The sequence below is a fragment of the Alligator sinensis genome, unplaced genomic scaffold, assembly GCF_000455745.1.
Source record: "Alligator sinensis unplaced genomic scaffold, ASM45574v1 scaffold857_2, whole genome shotgun sequence".
Classification (NCBI taxonomy): Eukaryota; Metazoa; Chordata; order Crocodylia; family Alligatoridae; genus Alligator; species Alligator sinensis.
In genome coordinates, this window is record NW_005842261.1 from 1,440,166 (window position 1) to 1,462,596 (window position 22,431).

Here is a 22,431-nt window from a genome sequence, read left to right on the forward strand (position 1 = left end):
CCGGGGTCTGTTTTTTTTTTTTTTTTTTCTTTCTGATTTATTTCAGTCTTGCGCCTTTAGTTTTCTCTAGCAAAGGAAAGGATTGACTTATACAAGTGACTGAATGAAGGCTATTAGCAGAAATCTCCACTAACGACCTAGTTGGTTTAATAAAAAATATTACATTGACCCAAAGAAGAACAACATGGCTACAACTAACAACCAACTAAGGACCCTGAATTATTGTTTTCTGCTAATTTTGGTTCAGAACTCCTTACATTGCTTTCCATGGGATGTCACTGCTTTCTACGTATGTTCCCCAAGTTTAATTTTAATGGAAAATAGTAGCTCTACAGCTTTCCATCAAACCCAGTTGCTGACATTTAGTAGTTGTTGTGTTTTCTTGCTGTTCAGTTTACAAAAAATCACTAAAGTATACTTCAATTTTGGAAGAATTCTCTTTTTTTAAATATACTAAGTATATGCCACCTTTCTTTTATTTTGAGGCATATTTTTAACTTTGAGAAGCACAACTGAAAGTCTCATCTCATAAAGAGAAAAATGTTTCATTTGTGTGCTGTCTATATAATTGCAGAGAAGCAAACAATTTTGCAAATTGTATCTAGTTATGCATCTGTAATTTTTAAACTCACAGGATATCTCATGTAGACCTTTGCAGTGCAAAAATATTTGTTATCCTAATTGCAGTTCCCATTATTCAAGGGTGGGTGGGAATGCAGTTAGCTGTTAAAAAAAAAAAAATTGTACTGCCTGTATAAAAAATGCTCAGAGTTGGCCCCTGTCAGAATATGATGACATGGAAATTCAATTCCATTAAAAATTGTATTAAACAATTTTTCTAAAAAAATGTTTAGAATATTAAATGGGAAAACATAACTAATATAGTGACATCAGCATTACTACTGAACATGGCCATTAAGAATTGATGTCTTGATGTACCAGCTCACATTTGTGCAAGTTTTGCTTTCTTCCCTGCATTTTGGAGGATTATTTATAATTATCCGTCTTACTCTTCTTAATAGACTAGACCTCTCTTTCTAATTCCTTCTCACTCATGTCCGCTCTCAGTTAAACTGCACTCTTAAAAATGATTATCAAATAACTGTTTAGTTAAAATATTACTCGATACCATTTCAAAATGTGTTTATGTCCACAAGCAGAGAAATAAACAGTGAGAAAAAAGACCCAGACATGAAATTATTATTATTGATATTCATGAGAACTACTTGGGTGGTTTTCTTTATTTATTGGAGAAGTGATAACTACGCAATTGCATAGCTGAGGATGGGTTTGCTGCTTTCTGTTTTAAAAGCAGTATGGATACTACCAGAGATAGTGGACTTTTAATGCACAGTGAATAATGTCTTATACACTGATACCTATAGTAACACATTCATACTGACTATGAGATCAAATGCTCTGGCTAAAAAGCCTTAGGGAAGCATTATGTGTCTGAGGTCTGATCTATTGTCTGGGAGGTCGGAGAGTGTTAATGCACTCTGCAAAGATTAGACTCCCTCTCTAATTGCTCCAACACTTCCTTAAAGGATTTAAACAGTCAAGAAAGGTGATGCTCCTTGTCAATTTTTGTCTTCTGACAGCCGTTGAAGTTTATCTGTCTTTCCATGGACACCGCTACATCAAGTAAAACAGGCAGTGTCAAAAGCATAAACCCTGAATTAGGACTGAGAGCAATGAGTGACATTATTTACAGCTCAGTTATTTCACCTTTTATATCCTTTACAAAACAGGAACAGGAATATTGTACATCCCATTTGTACTCTTTACATTTTAAGATGCTAGTCCCATGAAAAGTTGAACTCCTTGATTTCCTTTGTAACTCACTTTTCCTTCAGATTTTGGCCTCCTTCCTTAATGAGGGATAATTCTGTACCTGGCATGAATCTACCATGCATTTTAAGAGATCTTATTTTAGTAGCCCATTCAGTGGTGCTCTCATAGCTAATCTGCAGATCTCCAGATGCTCATCTGATGCTCTGGACCCAAGTTGTTCATCAACAAGCACTTGATGAAAACATATTCATGATCTGATTGATCTGGGTTCTCCTGGACTTTACAGAGAGAACCCAAACGTGCTCCATTCAGATCTGTGTTAGGGTCATGATATTTATGACATATGTTTATATTAACATAACTATCCAAGTAAGTTTTTCCTGATCACAGGAAAGTGGGTCTGGAAGGAACCTCACAAGGTCACCTAGTCCAGCACCCTCCTCAAGGCAAGGTCATCCCTGTCTAAACCCGCCCAGCCAAGTGTTTGTCCAGCCTGCTCTTGAACATTTCCAGGATGGAGATGCCATACCTTCTCTAGGTAGCAGGTAGCCTGTTTCAATACCCAAACACTGTCATATCAGAAAGGTCCGCCTAATTTCACATCTAAATTTCCTCTGCTGCAGCTTGAGTCGGTTGTCTCCTAATCCTGTCCCCTATGGCCACAGAGAAAAGCATGTCTCCATCCTCTCTCTAATTGCCCTTCAGATATTTGAAGACTGTTATCAAGCCCACCCTCAGTCTTCTTTTCTCTGGACTAAATAATCTTAGCTTTTTCAGCCTTTCCTCAGGAGCCATGCTTCCCAGGCCTCTAATATATATATATTTTTTTAGCTTTCCATGGATCTCTTTCCAATCTGTCCACATCCTTCTTGACTCATGGTAACTAGCAAGCTAACTATGAATTTACCCAATGCATCAAATAAGCTGCAGAGAGATTCATTACTAGCTTGGAAGCATCAAATAGCTTTCTGCTTTTTGGGATGGGGTATTTTTGCAGGGAGGAAAAGAGGGAGGGGGAGAGCATGTTGTATTGGATCCCAGTTGGAAGGTATATTTTGCCTGTCTTTGAAAAGTTTTTTGACATGTAGGGATGAAATGCACACATTTTGGTATTTTTTATATCAGGATTCATATTAGAGATGATATCTTTTATTAGACCAGCAAGATTTTTGCAAAAAAAAAAAAAAAAATCTTTAATTGTCAGCTTTCGGGCACAAACACCCTTCATCAGGCATTGGAGAAAAGATTGTAAAAGTTCTCCTGGTTGGAAATGAAAGTTCATATTTCATAGGATTTTACAGAGGAGTCAGTAGATGGAAAGCTCCTCTGGGCAGTATGTATGTATGTATAACTATACATACAAATAAATAAACGTACAAAAAGTGTGTGTGTGGCAGGAAAAACTAGATCATCAAGAGATGACTTGAAACTTTTAATATTTGCCTTGAAACATTCATATTTCCTATCTCACGTCCCTAGGAGTGTTACCTGGATGTAGCTGAGGGCAGGATTTGACCATATATATATTTTTTACTAGTTTCAAAGGCAGATAAAAGAATTTCCCCTGCTCTACAAATGGCTCACACAATGCGGTAGGTCCTGCCAAACAGAGAAGAACCCTGTGGTTTGTCCTAGGGGATCAGCAGGTTTTTCAGCTGATGGCACTTGCAATTTTACTTGTACTGTACAGCCTAAAGCTGTCAATATGTGCGTGTGTGTGTATGTGTATGTATATGTGTGTATGTGTGTGTGTGTGTGTGTGTGTGTATATATATATAATTATGCATCTTTTATGAAGACTTTTGCACAGATGACTAACACAGTTGCTCAAAGTAGTGATGGGGTGGGGAAGCCCTTTTGGCTCTGGATTGGAAATATAGGAGCAGAATTTGTCAAGTATATTCTGATCCTTCTTGCACAAGCAGTTCTCTTATTTCTCTGTGTAGCATGTTATCTTGCACTGTTGCTCTATTGCATGAAACGTTTCATCTGTATATAAAAATTAAAAATTCAAACAAAAATCTGGCCCACGAAGAACAGGCCCTTTGGGCATATGGTTCATTATGCATATTCGTTTAATTACTAAAACACTTGGGATGTCTCTGCTGCCCTTGCTTTCAACTTGCAAAGTTGGATCTGTTCTGCTGCACAGAATATGTTGAACAGGCATGTCAGAGAGGGCTTCATTTTCTCCTCTTTAAAATATCTAGCAAGTTCTAGCATGGATTGTTAGAATTTACTGAATATTGGTTCAAATCCCTGAATGAAATGGTGGGTATTTTTTTTTCTCCCCATTATTGCACCAACTCCCTCCTCCAAAAGGCTGGCTTTACAGTGGTTAGTTCGTATTCATATTTGTGAGTATCAGAGTAATGCGAGACTAGCTTTACATTTCAAGCACATTCCCACAAAGCACCTGAAGTCTCCTGTTAAAGCTGTATAACTTTTATTAGCTAAGAAGGGATCACTGCGATGGTGTGACTTTAATTGATTTTCAGGACAAACAGGTGGTGATGGTTTAGGCATCCCCTAGTCTCCTGCCATTCCTAATTTGGAGCTGCACATATAATAGCTTTATTAAAATAAACAATCTTCTGGCTTTAGTCTTACTTGAACAGCTGCCTTAAATTGCAAAAAGGTCTTGATTTTTTTTTCAAAACAGTTCTATGCTATGAAAAGCAGGATGCCATAGGTCTCTCTCTAAAAAAACCTTTATTGCATAGTCGTGCTATCAGTATTAGATTTTGGTTTTTTGTGACGGCTACGGTTGCTAATTCACAACATGATGACTTTCTGCATTGTAGTCTTCTATATTTAGGATTGTAATTACAATTACTATACCAGTTGTCTATTGTGTTCATTATGTAATGTTGCAATTCTATGCACATGAAAAAATTGTGTGTGTTCCTTAATCACCATGGGTTTTTGTTGTTTTTTTTTTTTATAAGCATCTAACATTCTGCTGCTGCTTTAAAAAAATACTATTTTTCTTTCTCTTCTTCTGAATACAGAATGTTGTAGTCTGATTGATAAAGACATTTTTCTTAATTCCTGCACAGTGCATTTCATCAAAGTCGATAGTAATACTGTGCAGTTCAGTAGTTTTTGGCTGGAGCAGGCAACTGTTAACATATCTGGGGAGTGGAAAACCCGAAATTTTGTGTGGGTGTGTGTGTGTTAATTTTACATTTGGTGTTTTACATTCCAAATATACATTTGTATTTGGACCAAGCAAACATATTGTGGTATGTGTTTTTGGTCTGGGAAGAGACCAAATCCGTATAATAATTCTGCCAAACTAACCATAGATTCCAAATGCAGGTCCCACCGCCTGGGTTGTAAAAAGTAGTTGGGCAAACCAGCATGCTAAGCTTGGATACTGCAGACGAAAGGTACCACTGCAGTCTTGCACAAGCAGCTATGTCTCCCTTATGTGGATTTATTACAACCTGCATTCTTTTCATGCCACTAATGAAAGCTGCCAGTGAAATAACTTTGTGTGTCTAAGTGTGATATGGTTGCCACTGTACACTGAACTCATTCTAATTAAATATGCTCAGTTTATTACAAATAGTCCTTTTTTCTTTTTCTAAAATTGTTCAGGTCTAATATGCGCTATGAACATGAATGAGTTGTTCGAGTAGTTTAGCCTAAACTTCTTGTAATAACAACTGTAACTTGATGTTGATTGTTCAGAGCCAAAGTCCACTTAATACTTTTCCCACTTAGTCTACAATGAAATCACCATCTGACTCTTACTACTCATGTTTCTTGTAATGATAACCATTATGTCTCCAAAGTGAGCAGATCTTAATCAGAACAGTTAATGGGGAGTTTTTCTTGACCTTTAAAGTTGCTTGGCTTTACCAGTAACAAATAAAATTGATGAAGTTTTACTTTTTTTTTTCTTTTTTGCCTTTGCTTCCTTTTCATCAGCGAAGTGATTTCTTTTTTTTTTTTTTTCCTGATACTTTTTGAAAAAAGCATTTAGTGAAAAATCAGACTTTCAGTTGGCACAATTACTGGCTTCTTCGAAATCTTATAATGAGAAACTTTCTGTCTGATGCTAGTCCTGAAACTATTACTCTGCTTTAAAAAGAGAGGTCCAAAAACGACTTCATTTGATTTAGCCAAGATAGTGACAAAACTTTTTTTTTTTTCCCCCCTGGTTTGAAGGACCTTCCCCTCGCTCTCCCCTCTCTTCCCTCCCCTTTCTCGGGAATGGCTTATTTACCCGCTGATGGATAACAGTTTGACTTTTTTTTTCCCCCACCTCAATGATATAATGCCATCATAAATATTTCCCCCCCACTTTATTAGGGTTCATTGCTTGAGGATCCTAAATATATTTTACTTGACTCGGGGAAATGTAAACTACGGTGGATAGAAACACGAGGGGAAAATTAGGACAGGCAGGATTGTAATGAATGGTTATTTCTGCAGCATTCGTGATAGAAAAGGATCTGCTGAACTACTATCCATGCATAAACATAGGCCCCAAGGACTTTTCTATCTTTACTTCTCCCTGGGAAGAGGAAGTAGTAACCACAAGAAAACTCTATAAAGGCATCAAACAAGAATAGCACTAGGCTATTATTCTTTGGGGATTTAGTATACACATGTTAAAATACAAACCCAGCCTTTTTTCATTGATGTTATGTCATCAGCACCAGTACCTGACGGCATTATCCTCAAGTGTTTGCAACACCATATTCAGAATTGGGCAGCGATAGAAGTGAAAAACATTTGCAACTGGTTACTCTGTCTCATAATCCCTCATAAAAAGAGAGTCTCTTTTTGTAAAGCCTTTGTATTTACTCTTTACTGGGCTGAGGTAGCCTGATATGCCAGACAGGTGCTTGGCTATCACGGCAGTGAGCACTTTGCAAATACCTACAAACAAACCCGAAATTCTTCATTGTTTGATTGGGGCTTGGTTTGGTCCCTATATTTGAGTCAATAGCAATACTGAACAAACAGTCTGAGATCTGTATCTGGATGTTTTGCAAGTGCCTGCAAATCATTGCAATCTCGAATGTAATCTTACAATCTGCCCTGAATAAGTGAGTAACTAGTGTCCCGGGAGACCAAAAAAAGAAAATAAACTCCTGACTCTCCTGTTTTTATTTAAAGTCTTGCGTTGCTGTTGTTAAAGCCCCAGTTCATAGAGTCCTCTGATGTTTTGAGGATCACGGCTTTCTTTCGAAACGCGGAGTAAGGTTCTGCACTTTGCAGCACAGAGGAAGTTTTAAAATTTGATCATCAACAGGTCAAGAACAGGAACACAAATTAAACAAAAAAGGGAAAAAAAAACACATAACGTTTACCGGCTTCAACTTCATGAACTTAAAAAAAAAAAAAAAAAAAAAAAAAAAGTTCTGGCTTTGATTGGGGTGCGGCTTTCTCATTGCTTGGGAATGCTTGCAAGTGGCAATACAATTCAGATCGGGGGGAGCACAAACTCCTGTCCTGCTTCTCTGGGGTACTGAGAAGCAAGTTAATTCATAGTTTCATAGTCGGTAGGGTCGGAAGGGACCTAAGCAGATCATCTAGTCCGACCCCCTGCCATGGGCAGGAAAGGATGCTGGGGTCAAATGACCCCAGGTAGGTCAAATTACTTTGTTCCTTTTCATGAAGTGGGTTCATGAAGCATCTTCCTTTCCTTTGCATTCCCACCCCGCTTCCTGATCCTGTGGCATGGAGAGCAGATGGCTGAAACCAAGGCTTCTTCCATTCCTTATCTCATAGCCTCCTCAGCCACTCCAGTGTGCTGCATTCACAGGCAGTAGGGCCAATTTGGGGGAGAAAAGGTGGAGGAAGGTGGGAGAGATAGGTCCCACTTGTTCTCCAGCATGGCTGAATAAGGGCTATGACAAGCTAGTCCTTTTTCCTATTTGCTCCTTGGAAATGCTACCTAGGACTTCTCCCTTTCATTCCTTTAACCTGTCTTCTTTAGCCTTTAAATGATGTTTAAACTGTTTTCTGGAAGGTACTTTTTAATTCTTGGTTCTGCATAGGGGCATACATTTAATATACACTGGCTGTGTCCTTCCTGGGCACAGGTTTTCTTTCTTAAGTTAGGCCTTGATTCTGGTTGCTCTTGCAATAATGAACTTGTATAGGGTGTATAACATACTCCTCAATATAAGCAACTCATAGGCTGATGAGCTGTGCAGAGCAATCCAGTGGTAGTTGGTTACATGGCATAAATATTTAAAGATTTTCTTTCCTTCAGGTCATTTTTGATTTCAGCTCAATAGGACATACACTTCATAACACTATTGAGATGCCCGGCATTTCTTTTGCTGGGGAAACAAAAAGCAAATTGGATCTAAAGCAAATAGGTTTCCTCTGTCAGCGATAGTTTGTTTAAACATTTTTTTTTTCTGCCACAAGCTTTGTTTCATATCGTTGCATTACAAAGAGGGAGGCACACTATCAGTGTGGATGATCAGCTATTTCCTGGAGCTTTGACTCCACACCCACCAGGCAGACCATTGCAATGCATGTCCTTTTTCCAAAGGGTCTGCTGACCAGAAAAATGTGAGACAGACATCTGGGCAGGTAGAGCTGTTGCTATATGAATGCACTACCTTTTGTTTCACAAAGGAGGCTGGCTACTCTAGCTCTGAGAAATTCCCCCTGGTTTCTTAGACTTTATGCCAGGGGTAAGATTATTACCCTTGGCTAGCCACGTCACAGTGGCAGACACATATTAGCAGCTCATTTCTTGATGCATGGATTTTTTTCAGATTTTGTCAGACTTTACTGCAGGACTGGCTTTATTTTTTTGTCTTGCTGCTCTGGGTTTTTAAATTTTTAATCGCAGGAATAGGTATGTGCCAGAAATAATAGTTGTCAGCGGGACTACTGCCTCCTAGAGATTTATATTTTCGTTTCTGGGCCCCAATACCAAATTGCATTGGCTACAATCCTTTATTTTGTTTGGGACTGGGAGGCAGTTGAAACCCGTCTCCGAAGGGATGAATCTTGTAACCGTCCTTGAATGTTAGGCTGAAAGTGCTCAACTTCTCTGCGAGTGTCACAGCTATGTGCATGAAGACCTTAGTAGGTTTAACTAGTCATTGGTTGGATTGGCATCTCCCAGTGCTGTCCTCAATGCTGACCATGTTTGTGTCTCATGTCAAAATTGGACTTGTTGTTTCGGGCCAGAAGAGATAACATGGTCGTACAACTATAGATTAGTTCATGTTTTCTCTCCCTCTTCTTCCCCACCAGGCCTACGCTCATGAATCTTCTGTCAAAGCTGTCTCTAGTTTAAAGTTCTGTCAAATTGTGCATGGTTCAAAAATCCAGGGTTTATGTTGGGAGACATCTTTGCAAATATATTTTTTTCACTGAGGAGGCATTTGGTTGCCGCTGGGGCCCCAGATAGCTAAGAAAATAGTATTTTGATAAGAGTTTTTTTCTTTCTATTTCTAATTCTTCCTTTTCTTTTCCCTATTGACGTCTTTGTACTTCTCTCTTTGCCATTGTTTTCCAAGAATTACTGGGTTGCATAAAGCACAGTGTTTTACCCTCACTTAATGGGCCAAAGGAAAGCTTTTGCTAATTAGAGAGAAATATTCATAATTATTGTACAGATGAATTACATAGATACCTTCCTCTAGTACTCTAAATCTCCAAAAATGATTCTCTACCACAATTGTGGGCTTGCTGGTGACAAATGTTTTATGGGCATGCTTTAGTAGTAGAAACCCATCTAAAATCTGTTTTTAATAGTCAAGTTCTAAATGAGAACCAGAGAAGCAGCAAAACCAGATTCAAAACGTGTTTCTAAGGGTTTGTTTGTACTTTGAGTGGTAGACTGCCTTCTCTCATCTGTTGCACTGCTGTCAAAAGGGCCACTCTCGTGGTTGCTCAAACTCCATGCTTCTTGACAGGAACAGTTGGACCCCTCTTCAATGATTTTCAGATGAAACGGCTTCCAAACCTCCAGGGCTCTAACTTGTAGTTATTAGGCCCTTTGAAATAGCAACACATTAATCAGCTGAAATCAAGTGGACTCTTCTCTGAAGTGATGATATTGGTGTTTTATTCTTGATAGTGGTCTTGTCTAAATTTTAGTTTCAAGAGTTCTTCTCACTCTAGAGGTATCCACCTCATTTCTACTTTTATTTTATTATTTTTTCCCTTTATGCTATTTCTCTTTAATTTCTCCAATTTAGCCCTTTTACTAAAATGGGGACTGATTTTTTTTTTTTTTATTGTTTTATTTTGGAAATTGGCTTCCTCTCTTACTCTAACCGTTCTCATCTAGAATATGCAGCCTATTAATACAACTGGTGATAGTATAATGAATTCTCTTGAGTCAAGTGAGGTTAGTCTAATGAATATTGTAAAGCACTAGTGAAATATTGTCATAATAGCACATATGGGATGAGTGCTCCTGAATTCTCTTATTGCTACTGACTCACTTTGATCCTGGGCATGATGGTTTACCTATCTGTGCCCATTTTCATCTTTAGTATTTATATTCCTGTAGTACCTCAGTCGTAGACCCTTGTGCTAAGTGCTGTACCAACAAAGAACAAAAAGATAGCCTATGCTCTAATGAGATAAATTTGGATACAGGTAGATGGATGGGGGAAGAGGGTTCAAGAAATGAGATGATATCAGACAGCACAATAGACTGTAGTTGGTCATAACAAATCAGTAGCCTAACCATGATCCAATTTTGGATGGGTCATGGGAAGAGAGAGGTATTTTTTTTAATGATGGTTTTGAAGGAAAGAAACAAGTTGGCTTTGTGCATCTTTACAGGACGTATCTCCAATACATGAGGGACAGCACAAGAGAAATTTCAAAGGTGTCTGTTTAAAATCTTAACAAGAAGATCGCACAGATGAGTTGGTATTATGGGGCAATCTGATGCTGGAGTCTGCCCATTGATGTTGACTAAGAGATGATGATAAAATGAGAATACTGCTACCTAATGTGCAGCAGTATTTCTGTAGAAACTGTTTTGATTATCCTTGGATTACAGATGTTTCACAGTCATTTATAAAAAAAACAAATTTTTATGCATGTCACAAACAACTTAAAGCTACTATGCACTTTGTGTTCAAAGCAGTCCCTTTGCATCTCTGAACAATTTCTGAGTATCCAAATTTGTCACATCACAGTATTGTGCGATATAGATGGAAATTCCTTCTACTGTGACTTTAGTAACAAAACAGCCCTTTTTATATGGCTTTTTAGTTATTTATTTAATTTGGGGTGGATGTTCTGCTGAAGTGCTGCTACCTGTGGGTTGCAATTTGGGAGCTCACCAATAGCATAGGAATAAAACAGTTTGAAGAAAGGAAGTAGTGGTTTAAGAAAGGAAGTAATTGCAACTCCTGTGGAGCTCTGCAAATAAATTAGATTTTTTTAACTGAAAAAGATAATTTGGCCAGATCAGAGGGGCTAAAAATTTAGGCATATAAAAAGTGCCTTGGGATTTGTAATGATCACACATTGACAGGACCTTGATTTTATAATTTGCTAAATAGACAGATGGTTTGCAAGGTCATATTAGAATTACAATGAGGAACTTCTGTTGGGTCATCTAGTCTAGAGATTAGGATGACAGATGCACTAAAAATACAGACATGAGCTTTGATCCTGGAAATGGATCCATGGAATTTTAGAGTTGAGCAGGGTACCAGGCCCTGGTGCCAAATTTGCAGGGTAGGGGGGGGAGGGTGTGCAAAAATAATAGTTGCTACTGTTGCTGGCTTGATAGTGGCCACTTGGCCTCTGTGGCTGCCCCATGCACCACTTCTGGCCAGGGTGCAGGGTTGTCCAGTTGCACCTCTGCCATCAGGGTTCGAGTTACACTTTGACTCTTGGGGAGGGGTCTGCAAAAAAAATTGGCCGGGGTTAGGGCTGTGCTCATGGATCCCCACCATGACCACGGGGCTGGGGCCAGTGACAGTGGTAGCTGGAAGGAGCTATCACTGCCTGGGCTGCTTAGAAAGGAGTGGGGTGGGCCAGGAACTGTGCACAGTCGTGCATTGGCTCCCAGCTGTTGTGGGGGGTGGGGAGGGGTGAAGGGGTGCTGACCAGCCCCTGGGGGGTTCTTGCCTGTTAGGGGGCAGGATCTCATCTCTTATGGAAGGACTCAGCCCCTCTCCACCCTGAGCACCCCTGTAATTCAAACTCTGTCTGCCATGTCATAACGAGACAGCTAGCTGTTCTCCTAGACCAGTGGTCACCAACCAGTGGATCTTGATCCACCGATAGATCTCGGAGCCTCTTGCAATAGATCTCGGAGCCTCCTGGAGTTGATCTGAGGCTGGGGTAGGGGGCTGAGTGCCCGTGTGTATGCATGTGCACACCCCAGTCCAGCAGGTCAGTCTGTGGGGGAGGGAAGGGGCAGGGGCTAGATTGAGGCCCCTGTGGTGAGGGACAGTGGGTAAGTTGAGTGGGGCCCTGGCTGGGTGGGACTTACCTGCTGGGGAGGTGCGCCCCCAAATACATTTTTTCTCCCTCTGCCTCAATCTGCCCCTCTCCTTCCCTCCCCAGAGACTTACCTGCTGGGTGGGGTGGGGGTAGGGAGGGGAGGGGAATGGAGGGTGGCAGTGCACAGTAGATCTTGGGTTGCTTTTAAATGCCAAAGACGATCTCCTACTTGAAAAAGGTTGAAGACCACTGTTCTAGATGGATCTTGTATATACAACCTTCAGTAGACTGAAGTCTACATTGTTCACTTGCAATGTTAAGAGTTAGTCTTGCATAGTGCCCCCAAAAAACAAAATGTGGGCTAGATATGTATCAGAGGCCATACTTGTTCATGATAGTATCTGGATTCAGAGCAGAGCTGAAATCGCCTCTCTGTATCTCAGGTATGTTAAACAGTCAGAAGCACAAGGGGTTCAGAAGAATCTGTTCTTGTTGGGGAATTCTGTTGGACAGCACTTGCCACCCTAGAATAGCTGGACTCTGCAATCATTTTTTACTGCATCAAAATTTCCTGCGATGGTAGCTAAGCATTATCCTTGCTCTGGCCAAATGCCTGTACTTCTGTTGATACACTGTCATACGTAAGTGGAGTCAATAGTGTTGTTATTATTATTATTATTTTTTTGATCTAGAACTCAACCTAGTCCTGTTCTAATTTCCTACATTGCCAATCAGTGATATGGATCTGTAGTGTCATGTATATCTTAGATGCTATTTTACTGGGCTATGAATGCTGATAATAAGATGAGAGCCTAATTCCTGCCATAGCAACAGCTAACACAAATTCTGGTATAGTTGAAAAAATACTACTGTTGCTGTGGGATTGCTTGGCTTGGAATGGGTTATAATAGAATATGGAGTCTCTTCCCCCTTAGTCAGTGGTCGGAGTTTTGCCCCAGGTGAACAATGACTGGCAGCTTGTCTAATGCGGACAAAAACGGTATTTTGTTTTCAGCATTCAGTTTTGACTATTCTGTGGGGGGGCGGAAATCTTGGCCTTGTTGAAATCTGTGCCAAAACTCCTTTTGAGTACAGTGGGGCTAGAAATCTCCCCCCCAGAGTCAATGCTGTCTTTATCCCTATCCCAAAGCCAGTGGCAAAAAGTAAAGTTGATACCTCTGTTAGCAAAGTCTGTGAGGTAAAAAGGTAAAGGACATGGACACTTATCTGTTGTTACTCCTAGAGTTTCTCCCTTCCTCACTGTTTTTGGAAGGAGGATCTAATTCATTGATTCTTTTGCACCTTCATTGTTTGACTGTATTTTAGATTTTGGCTGGTCCAGAGGCTTGTTTCTGGATGCAAGTAAAAAGCAATTTTGTGTATGTGCGTTGTCTTAAGGGGTAGTTGTTTGAAATAGCTCAAAGCTGTTAATAGCATTAGTCTATCCTTCTGCAAACACTTGTGTAGGTAGAAAAGGGAATGCAATCGCAACCTGATTTTTATGGTAGTTGTGGACCTAACTTGTAAACTTTATTTTGTGTTAACCATTAGCTCCAAGTTTGGAATTTGTTCAGGTACTGTTACCAAACAAAATTTTACTACTGCCTGTATATGTGAAGGAATCACCACTCAAAAAGCTGCTTGATTGAGTGCAGTTTTGTTGAAAAACACAATGTATTCTTTGTAAATCTCCATTTTGAAAGCTACATCCTTCTTTGGACTGCTTCTTTGCAAATCAGTTTGATATCTGTCACGAAGTGGGGTCCTAGGGATGGCCATGATGCCCTGAGGGCTCCATGACTGTGCCAGCTCTGCTTTGCGGGTGCTTTCTAATCTTGCCTGCCACGTCTTGTTGGTAAAAATTGTAAGCAGGGAGGCTGCCCATTAGTTTCTGTGTGGCCATGGTGCTGTTTGAACCCCACTAAATCTTGAAGGTTCTTGGACCCCTTGCTGAGTCCTACTCCAAGTTGGTGCCTCACAGGACATCTTAAGCCTTATGGGCTAGATGCATGACTCCAAACCTTCCCTTACCACACCCCATGCCTTGCGTATGGTATATGAATATTGTTCCCTTTTTTGGGGGTCTCAAATGAATTGGCCTCCACCCCTGTTATGTAGCTAGGCTTTGTAGCTTAAACCAAGTGTGTTAGGGCTGGCTTTGAGGCAGTAGCTTTAATCAATCTCCTCTTGTCACTGGGGCTTGGCCCTTGTCTGCTGTGCCCTCCTGGCTCTGGGCTCTCTGGCCCCTGTAGCTGCACCTCCTTGGCACTGGGCTCTCCAGCCCCTGTAGCTGTGCCCCCTGGTGCTGGGACTCTACACAATCGTGTGCCCCTTTCTGGGCACTAATGAAGCATCCACCTCCTCTTATAGCCTCATCTCAAAACCACGGGTGCAAATGACATCATAAATCTAAGCCCCTGGGCTATAACCTAACAATAATGATGGAGGCCACACTCTGCCCCTTTTAGAAGGCAAACTTCTCCCCTAGTATTGTACGTCTCCTAGCCCTGGGTGCCTTATGAGCTTCTGGACCCTGTTAGTTTTGCAGGCAGATCAGGCAACCAAAGGTCTCTGGGTAGCTCTCATGCAGGAGCTCCTTCCCCTCTCACCTGCCAGAGAAGTAGCTCCTGCCAGCCTCAGCCTTAGGCCTTATATGTGCCCAGGACCCTGCCTCCTTCTGATCAGCTGACCATGAGCAGGTACCGGCTAATTCCTTCATTAGCCTGCTGCCCAAGCAACCTGCAGCTGTGGAGCTCTGTCTAGCTCGCAGGGCTCTTTGGCTAGGCTGCTTCTGCACTCAAAGGAGCAGGCACACTGTAGTGCCCTGCTACAATATGAAATATAACTTCCACTCTTGGCATTGCTAGCCTAGGTCAGGTATCCCTGTCCAGGTGGAAACTAGTGGCTGGAGGGTCAGGGGTGAGAGGTAGGGTTTTTTTGAACAGCATCCTAGGAAGGTGTATGTGGGAGAGAAGGAGTGATGCAGAGATCTGCCCTATGGAAATTGCTGTGCCTTCCCCATGGGAAGAAATATGGCCGTGGGCTTAAGGAAGTAGTGGTGGGATAGATGTAACATTTAAAGAATCCACAGCTATTCCCCAAGGGGGAGGATACATAGCAGTAGATGGGGCTGTAAGGTAGTTCTCATGGGGACCAAAGGAAAGATTCCTGTTTTCTTCCATGGAAGCTGTTGTCTATGAGACCTTGAGGGAGCAGACTGGATTTACTTCTATAAAAGTAGCAAGTACGTCTGTTGTGTGTTGGGAATAAGGACAACGCATGTCGAGGCTTGGGAGAGTCTCAGTAAGGAGGGAATAATGCTCATAAACTAACATTATGCTCATGGCTTTGTATTGGGAGAGAGCAGGAGAAGCTAACATACGGCAGCTTAATGAATCAGGCAAAATGGAAAAAGAAGAAAGTATCTGAGCAGCCTTTCTTTATTAAAATGAAAAATGAGGTTAACAGAGATTCAAGGATGAATATACGTAAGAATTATGACTGAAAGGATTTATTGTGTGTGTGTATGTGTGTGTGCATCTGTCTCTGTCTATAAACACCCTTTTATTCCTTTTCATTGCTTTTATTCTCATAGATTTTTGTGGTCACTGTTTGGCACATGGAGCTGTACATGGTGCCTCTGGCTTTGTTGCTGCTCTTTGTCTACAACTTCTCTCTGATCAGAACGGGGAAGGTCAACAACACCCAAGATGCCCAGGCAAGTGAAGTAACACTAATGTTTCGGGTCTAGCTGGAATTTGTCCTTGAGCAAAAAGTCTTATGTATTAATGACTTTAAGATAATTCTAAACATTATTCTATTTGCAGGTTATTTCGGGTGAAAAATAATAGTCACTAAAGTTCCATGATTCATTGCATTTGATAAACCATTTTGTGTGTGGGGTGCGGGTGGGAGGAAGCGGAATTACTGTTTTTAAGCTACAGTAGATTTTCAGGTAGTTTTAAATAAAGAACGAATCCTCGGTTCATTCAAAGAGACAAAATTTGGATCCCATGCCCATGCACATCCTCACAGTTTTTGACTTGGTAACGATGACACTAAGATGTGGGGGGAAGTGGGCACGCTAGAAGGGAGGAATAGACTGCAATTGGACCTAGTCAGGCTACAGGGGTGGGTGGATGAGAACAGGATGGGTTTCAACACTGACAAGTGCAAGGTGCTGCACCTGGGGAGGAAGAACCAGCAGCACACCTACAGGCTGGGGAACTCCCTTCGCGTCAGTGCAGAGGAAGAAAAGGATCTTGGAGTCATTATTGATGCCAAAATGAACATGGGCCGACAGTGTGGGGACAAACTAGTCAGGGGGGACCAGCAGGCATTGGGGGAGTCCCTGTTCCCCCGAGCGCTACCAGGAATGACAAGAAATAATGGTCACAAGCTGGCAGAGGGTAGATTCAGGCTAGACATCAGGAGGCGCTACTTCACAGTCAGGGCGGCTAGGATCTGGAACCAACTTCCAAGAGAAGTGGTGCTGGCTCCTACTCTGGGGGTCTTTAAGAGGAGGTTAGACGAACACCTTGCTGGGGTCATTTGACCCCAGTACTTTTTCCTGCTATGACAGGGGGTTGGACTTAATGATCTGCTCAGGTCCCTTCTGACCCTACCAACTATGAAACTATGATTCAGAACTCGAAGGGGTTGAAGATGTGCAGAATCCCAAAACGGAGGTTGGTTTAAAAAAAAAATCGGTCCTGTGAGATATCATCCAAAATATAAACCATTTAGCTTTCTGTTTTACAGCTGATTTTTGTACAAAAGTTCCTTTTCTCTTCAAAAGTAAATTGCCACATACTATAATTGTTATGAAGTGTCATGTCAGAGACTTTATTTTTTTACATTAAACATGATACTGCAGTGCACAATAAAATGCACCTGTGTGTCTTTCAGGTTGGGTATAAAGAGAGTACATTCAAGCCTAGAAGATTCTGTTTTTAAACTTATGATAATTGCTTTAATGAAATACAGAGAAATTTCCCTTCTTGGATTTTGAATAGAAAGCACAACTTTACATAAGACAATCCTATGGAGTTCTCAAAGGAAAGGCATCCCGGGCCTAACCAATACAATAATCATGTTAAACCTGCACTAGACACAACTCACCCAGTTAAAAATTGAGTCATTCCCAGGTGAAAATATGGTTGCAAAGTGGTGGAAATTACATTTTTGATACCAGGCCATTGTACGCAGATTGGACACAAAGACAGATGGGAAGAGGGCTGCTAATCTCCAATCTCGGCAAAGTTCAAAGTACCTTGGAAGGCTGTTGTCTGTGTTCCCAGAGTCTGTATTCTATCATGAGAACGGGAATTCCCCACTGGGGAGAATCCAGGGCAAATAGTTTATTAAATACAAAAGGTAATCTATAAAATAATGTTGAGTGTCTGACTAACCAGATGAAGGCAGGTAAATGCAGTGTTAACATTTGTCACTGTCCCATCACTCATTCTCTGATGAGTTGGTTGGCTATCCTAGCAGACCGCATCCCGCTGGAATCCGTGGGATTGCACCGTTTGCCTTTGCTGTGCTTGTGACATGCTGCAAAGTGCAATGTACAGGCAGGGTGGAAAAGAACAGAATCACTTGCGTTCAACACGCCAGATAATCAAGTCGGTTACTTCCTTTGCACACGTAGCCTGGGAGCAGTTCACACCATCTGGGCCTATAACGGTGCCATTGAGCTCCATAGGATGCACGCATGAACAAAGTTTCACGTGTGTGCTGAAGCGCTTGGCAGGATTGGGGTCATATGGACTATTCACTTAATTGAAGCAGCTGTTTTATTTGTCATGAAGGGGCAGGACTAAATTCCTGCAGTTCAAAACACGTGATAAAGTGCTGCTTCGAGTTGCATCCTCCCTGGGTGAGATAGGTGTCCAGTAAAGCTTTCCCTCTCAACACACCAGTGCTTTGTGCACAGTAAATTTTTTCTCCTACTTATTTGGACCTTAGTTGTACATGTTGTGGATTAGCTTCTGCATCCTCATGTGCACATGTAAACAGACAATATTGTTCAAATACAAAAACATGCAAAATTATTTGGAAATCCAGGCCTAGTGTACATCCCAAAAATCCAGGCCTCGCTTGGCTATGAGACTAAGTTCATTCATATTTGTAAGTTGCTATGAGAGCTTCAGATGCAAAAACTAAAAAATAAAATATTGCTATTCACTTGTCTGCTTAGTATATTGGAACAAAGTTGCTAGCTGTTCTTGATGTAAAACTCAGGTATTTGAGCCCTGCAGTTTAGATTTCTTCCTGAACAGAGTAGCCTTTATATGTGATTCTCTACACCCTCACATTTCAGCTCTCTTTTAGTGCAGTGGTTAAAATCTTCTTAAACAAAAAAAGATCTCGAGTAACTTGTTAAAGACTCAGCTGGTAAACTGCCTGAATAGAAAGCCAAGTGTCCCTAATTTCAAGACTGAGCCAAGTCTTTTGTTTTCTTTCGTACCTGTCAGAATAGATGTCAAAGTGAAGGAATAATGCTGTATAGAAATCTGTATGTGATTCTTGAGATTGATTATGTTCATACTAATGTATTTTCTACTGTCTAATGTTTCAGTAATGGCCCTAAAGGGAGAGAGAGCAGTCATTGTAGCAGTGAGGATAGAACAAACTGAGTATAGAAGCTTCAGCCTTGACATACCAACTGGTTCATTTGTCATACTAAGAACAAAGCTGTTTACAGACAGTAAAACTTGGCAATGAATTTAAAAGCCTATTGCCTTCAAACTACTGGACACAGTCACTAATGGCTGTATTTAGACTTAAAATTTGTATGGGTGATTGCACACTATTGTTTATGATTTTTTTTAAGTCCTTGGAACACAAAATAATTTATCTGAAAGGTGGATGTGATTGGATTTTTTTTTTTTTAAAGGAGGGTTTGCAGATAAATTGCAGGGGAAACTGAGTAGGCAATTGTTGATCCTCTGGATCGTGGTGTATACATAATCTATTTGTGGCTGACTGACAAGCCTAATTCGAGAATGACATAGCTTGTAACAGGGAAAATATACAAAAGGAAACACTATTAACAGTTCCATAAATGTTGTGAGTGCTTGGTTGTGTCCCGAGGAACACACATTCTGGTTTTAATATGGATGTATGCTTTTCAGGAGATCACGGGCCTGGATGAGGATGAAGATGAGGATGACAAGGTAATTGTCTGATGTGGATACTAAGGATGTATATACCATTTAAAAATGATCTGTTTGACCTTCTCTATTTATATCGGTGAACTGGTTAATCGATAACATGTACCTAGTCCTGGCTGGGGGGTGTAAATCTCTGGCTTAGTGCCTGCCTTGCCCTGTCCTACCCTGCCGCCAGGGAGGGGCTGCAGCTACCTGCCTGGAGCAACACAGGGACCTGCTCTGCAGGGCCCTTGATAGGGAGGGAAGGAGGTGGCGGCAAGCCCTGCTGGACAACACAGTCCACGTGAAGCTGTGGGTGGCAGCAGTGGGTACGTGGCTTTCCCAGCCCGCTACAGCCACTGGTACACTGGGAGGGAGGGAGCAGATTAGCTATGTGTATTAGTTCCTCCTCGTCGCTCTCCTCCTCTTCTCTCCATCCTCCTGCCCACCCTGCTGCCTTCCTGGTCCTGGGGCACTGTGCCTCTTCCCCTCCCCACTGGACTGTGCCCTGCACTAAACATTAACCAGTAATGCATAAATGGTATTTCTCATTTAAACATTTAACCTTTCACATCTCTAGTGGATATATGAGCTGGATGAGACAGAACCAGGAGAATGAATACAATGCATTCTTACCTCACTTTAGCTGTTTTTTTCCTCTTCATAGTCTAGGGAAATTAATAGTTTAATCATTAGCACACCTGAAAATATTTCAAGTTTGGTTTAGATAAGTACTCCAAAGTGCAGATGCCTGTTTGGAGCATATAGGCACTCGTCGCACTTAACTCCTCTAGGGTTCTCAAAATGGTGACAATTCATGCAAATGGACTTTCTTTTTCCCGACTGCAAGATTTCTCAACCTTTCCAGCTCCAATCTCAGAGGGAAAGTTGACAAGAAAAATATTTCCTATGGGATTTGGCATTTCCATTTTTTGGTCCAAATTGGAGCTCAGAAGTGCTGAGGGCTGATGAGAATTATCTTAACATTTCAGAGCCTCCAATTTTTTTTAAATTTAGTTCAGCTGCTGAACATGCAAAGATTTGGGGTTGGAGAGAGGTCCTTCTTTTCACTGAACATACTTTCTCATCCTTATACATCACTATGAAAGATGCATTGGATTTTTTTTTTTCAGTTTATCAAACTAGGCTGACAAACGATAAAAAGGATTAGAGGGCATGGCACATGAAAAAAGATTAAGGGAACTTAATGTATACAGTTTAGAGAAAACACAACTAAGCAAAGGAGAATCTGATGGTCTATATACTTCAGGGCTAAAAGGTGCAGAATTATTTTTACAAGTTACAGCCTGGAAAGGAAAGTTTGACATTAGGAAGTAAATATTCACAAGGTTCCTGGAAACTTTTTTTGAATTGTATAACAGATAATGTGACTTCTTAAATATTCCACATATTAAGAAGATGCTCAGGTAAAACTGTTAATTGTTCAAATGCATATCGGTTCCACGGTTAGTACGCACATTAATTTTATCTGTATGCATCAAGGTTACTGCTAAGCAAGCAACAACAAAAAACCCCCGCACACATGTGTGCGCGCATGCACGTGCGCGCGCGCGCACACACACACACACACACTCTCATGTGTGCATGTGTGCGCACACACATGCACACACAACCTTTTGAAAGTTTCACCTATTTACAAGTATGGTATTTTGCTTATTATTTAAACTTATGTAATGAATAGTTGGTACTACTTATTGGTACTATTTAGGCTATGGATTTCTCACAGGCTGTAAGCAACAAGTATTGCTCTAAGTAATTTCATTTAAAGTTGATTATTCGCATGGTGTGGTTGGTCAGCTTAGTCGTACAGAGTTGTGTCTGCTCCCTGATGCAAGGATCCTAAATTCACAGAGTTCTCTGCTGGCTCCTGAACATTTCTGGTGTCAGTATTAGCACTAAAATAAACTTGCATACGTTTTCTCGGTGATAACGTTCTTTCAAACAAAATCAAAAAAGCAGAAAATGATCAAACTTCTTAAGATCCAAGAGCAACTCATGCCTGACCAACCTGATTTCCTTCAGTAATAAAATGACAGACTCTGTGAATGCAGGGAGAGCATTGGATATGATGGACTTTGATTTACGCACAGCTTTTGACACTGTCTCCCACAACATCCTCATGAGCAAGCTAAGGAAATACAGACTACTAGACTAAAATACTGTATGGTGGATACATAACAGGTTGGATCATTGTGTTCAGTGAATAGTTATTAATTGCTCCATGTCTAGGTGGGAGGAGGTATCAAGTGGGGTCTCCCAGGTGTCTGTCCTGGGTCTGGTATTGTTAAACATCTTCATTAATGATTTGGACAACGTGATTGAGTGCACACTTAGCAAATTTGTGGATTGAACTAAATTAAGTAGAGTTGCAGAAGCTCTGGGAGGGTAGGGCTAGGGTCCAGAATGACCTGCATAGACCAGAAAAATGGCCCACAATCAGCCAGAATGAAATTCAACAGCGACAAGTACAAAGTCATGCCAGTGGGATGGAGTAACTCTATGCACAAATACAGACTGGGGAATGACTGACAAGGCTGCAGGGAAGGATCTGGAGATTATAGTGGATCATAAGCTAAATAGGAGCCAAAAGTGTATTCTTGCTTTTTAAAAAAGCAAACAGACAGCAACAGAAAATCCAGCAGCATACTGGGTTGCATTAACAGAAGTGTCCCAAATCCAGGGAAGTGATTTTTCTGCTGTATTCAGCACAGGTGAGGCCTCACCTGGAGTCCTGTGTCCAGTTTTGGGCCCCGCGCTTCAAGAAGAATGTGGAAAGATTGGAAAGAGTCCAGCAGAGAGACCAAAATGATTAGAGAACTGGGAAGCTTGATTTACAAAGACAGGCTGAAAGAACTAGGGTTGTTTAGTCTAGAGAAGAGAAGACTGAGGGGCGATTTGATTCAATCTTAGCTACCTGAAGGGTGATTATGGAGAGGATAAAGACCGATTATTCTCTGTTGGAGATGAGGCTTGGATTACGAGGGTGGTCAAGCATGGAAACAAGCTACATAGAGCAGTTATGGAATCGCCATGCCTGGAAATTTTCAAGACA

At 41.0% G+C, this 22,431-nt stretch overlaps 1 protein-coding gene across 1 annotated transcript in view; it reads left to right on the plus strand.

Annotated features, from left to right (window-relative positions):
- MCTP2 (multiple C2 and transmembrane domain containing 2) overlaps positions 1 to 22,431 on the plus strand; it is a 173,000-nt gene that overhangs the window by 126,839 nt on the left and 23,730 nt on the right. Inside the window, exons 19-20 of the mRNA XM_006027694.3 lie at positions 15,797 to 15,919; positions 19,341 to 19,382. Of these exons, the coding sequence (XP_006027756.2) occupies positions 15,797 to 15,919; positions 19,341 to 19,382 (165 nt within the window). The remainder of the gene's footprint in view (positions 1 to 15,796; positions 15,920 to 19,340; positions 19,383 to 22,431) is intronic.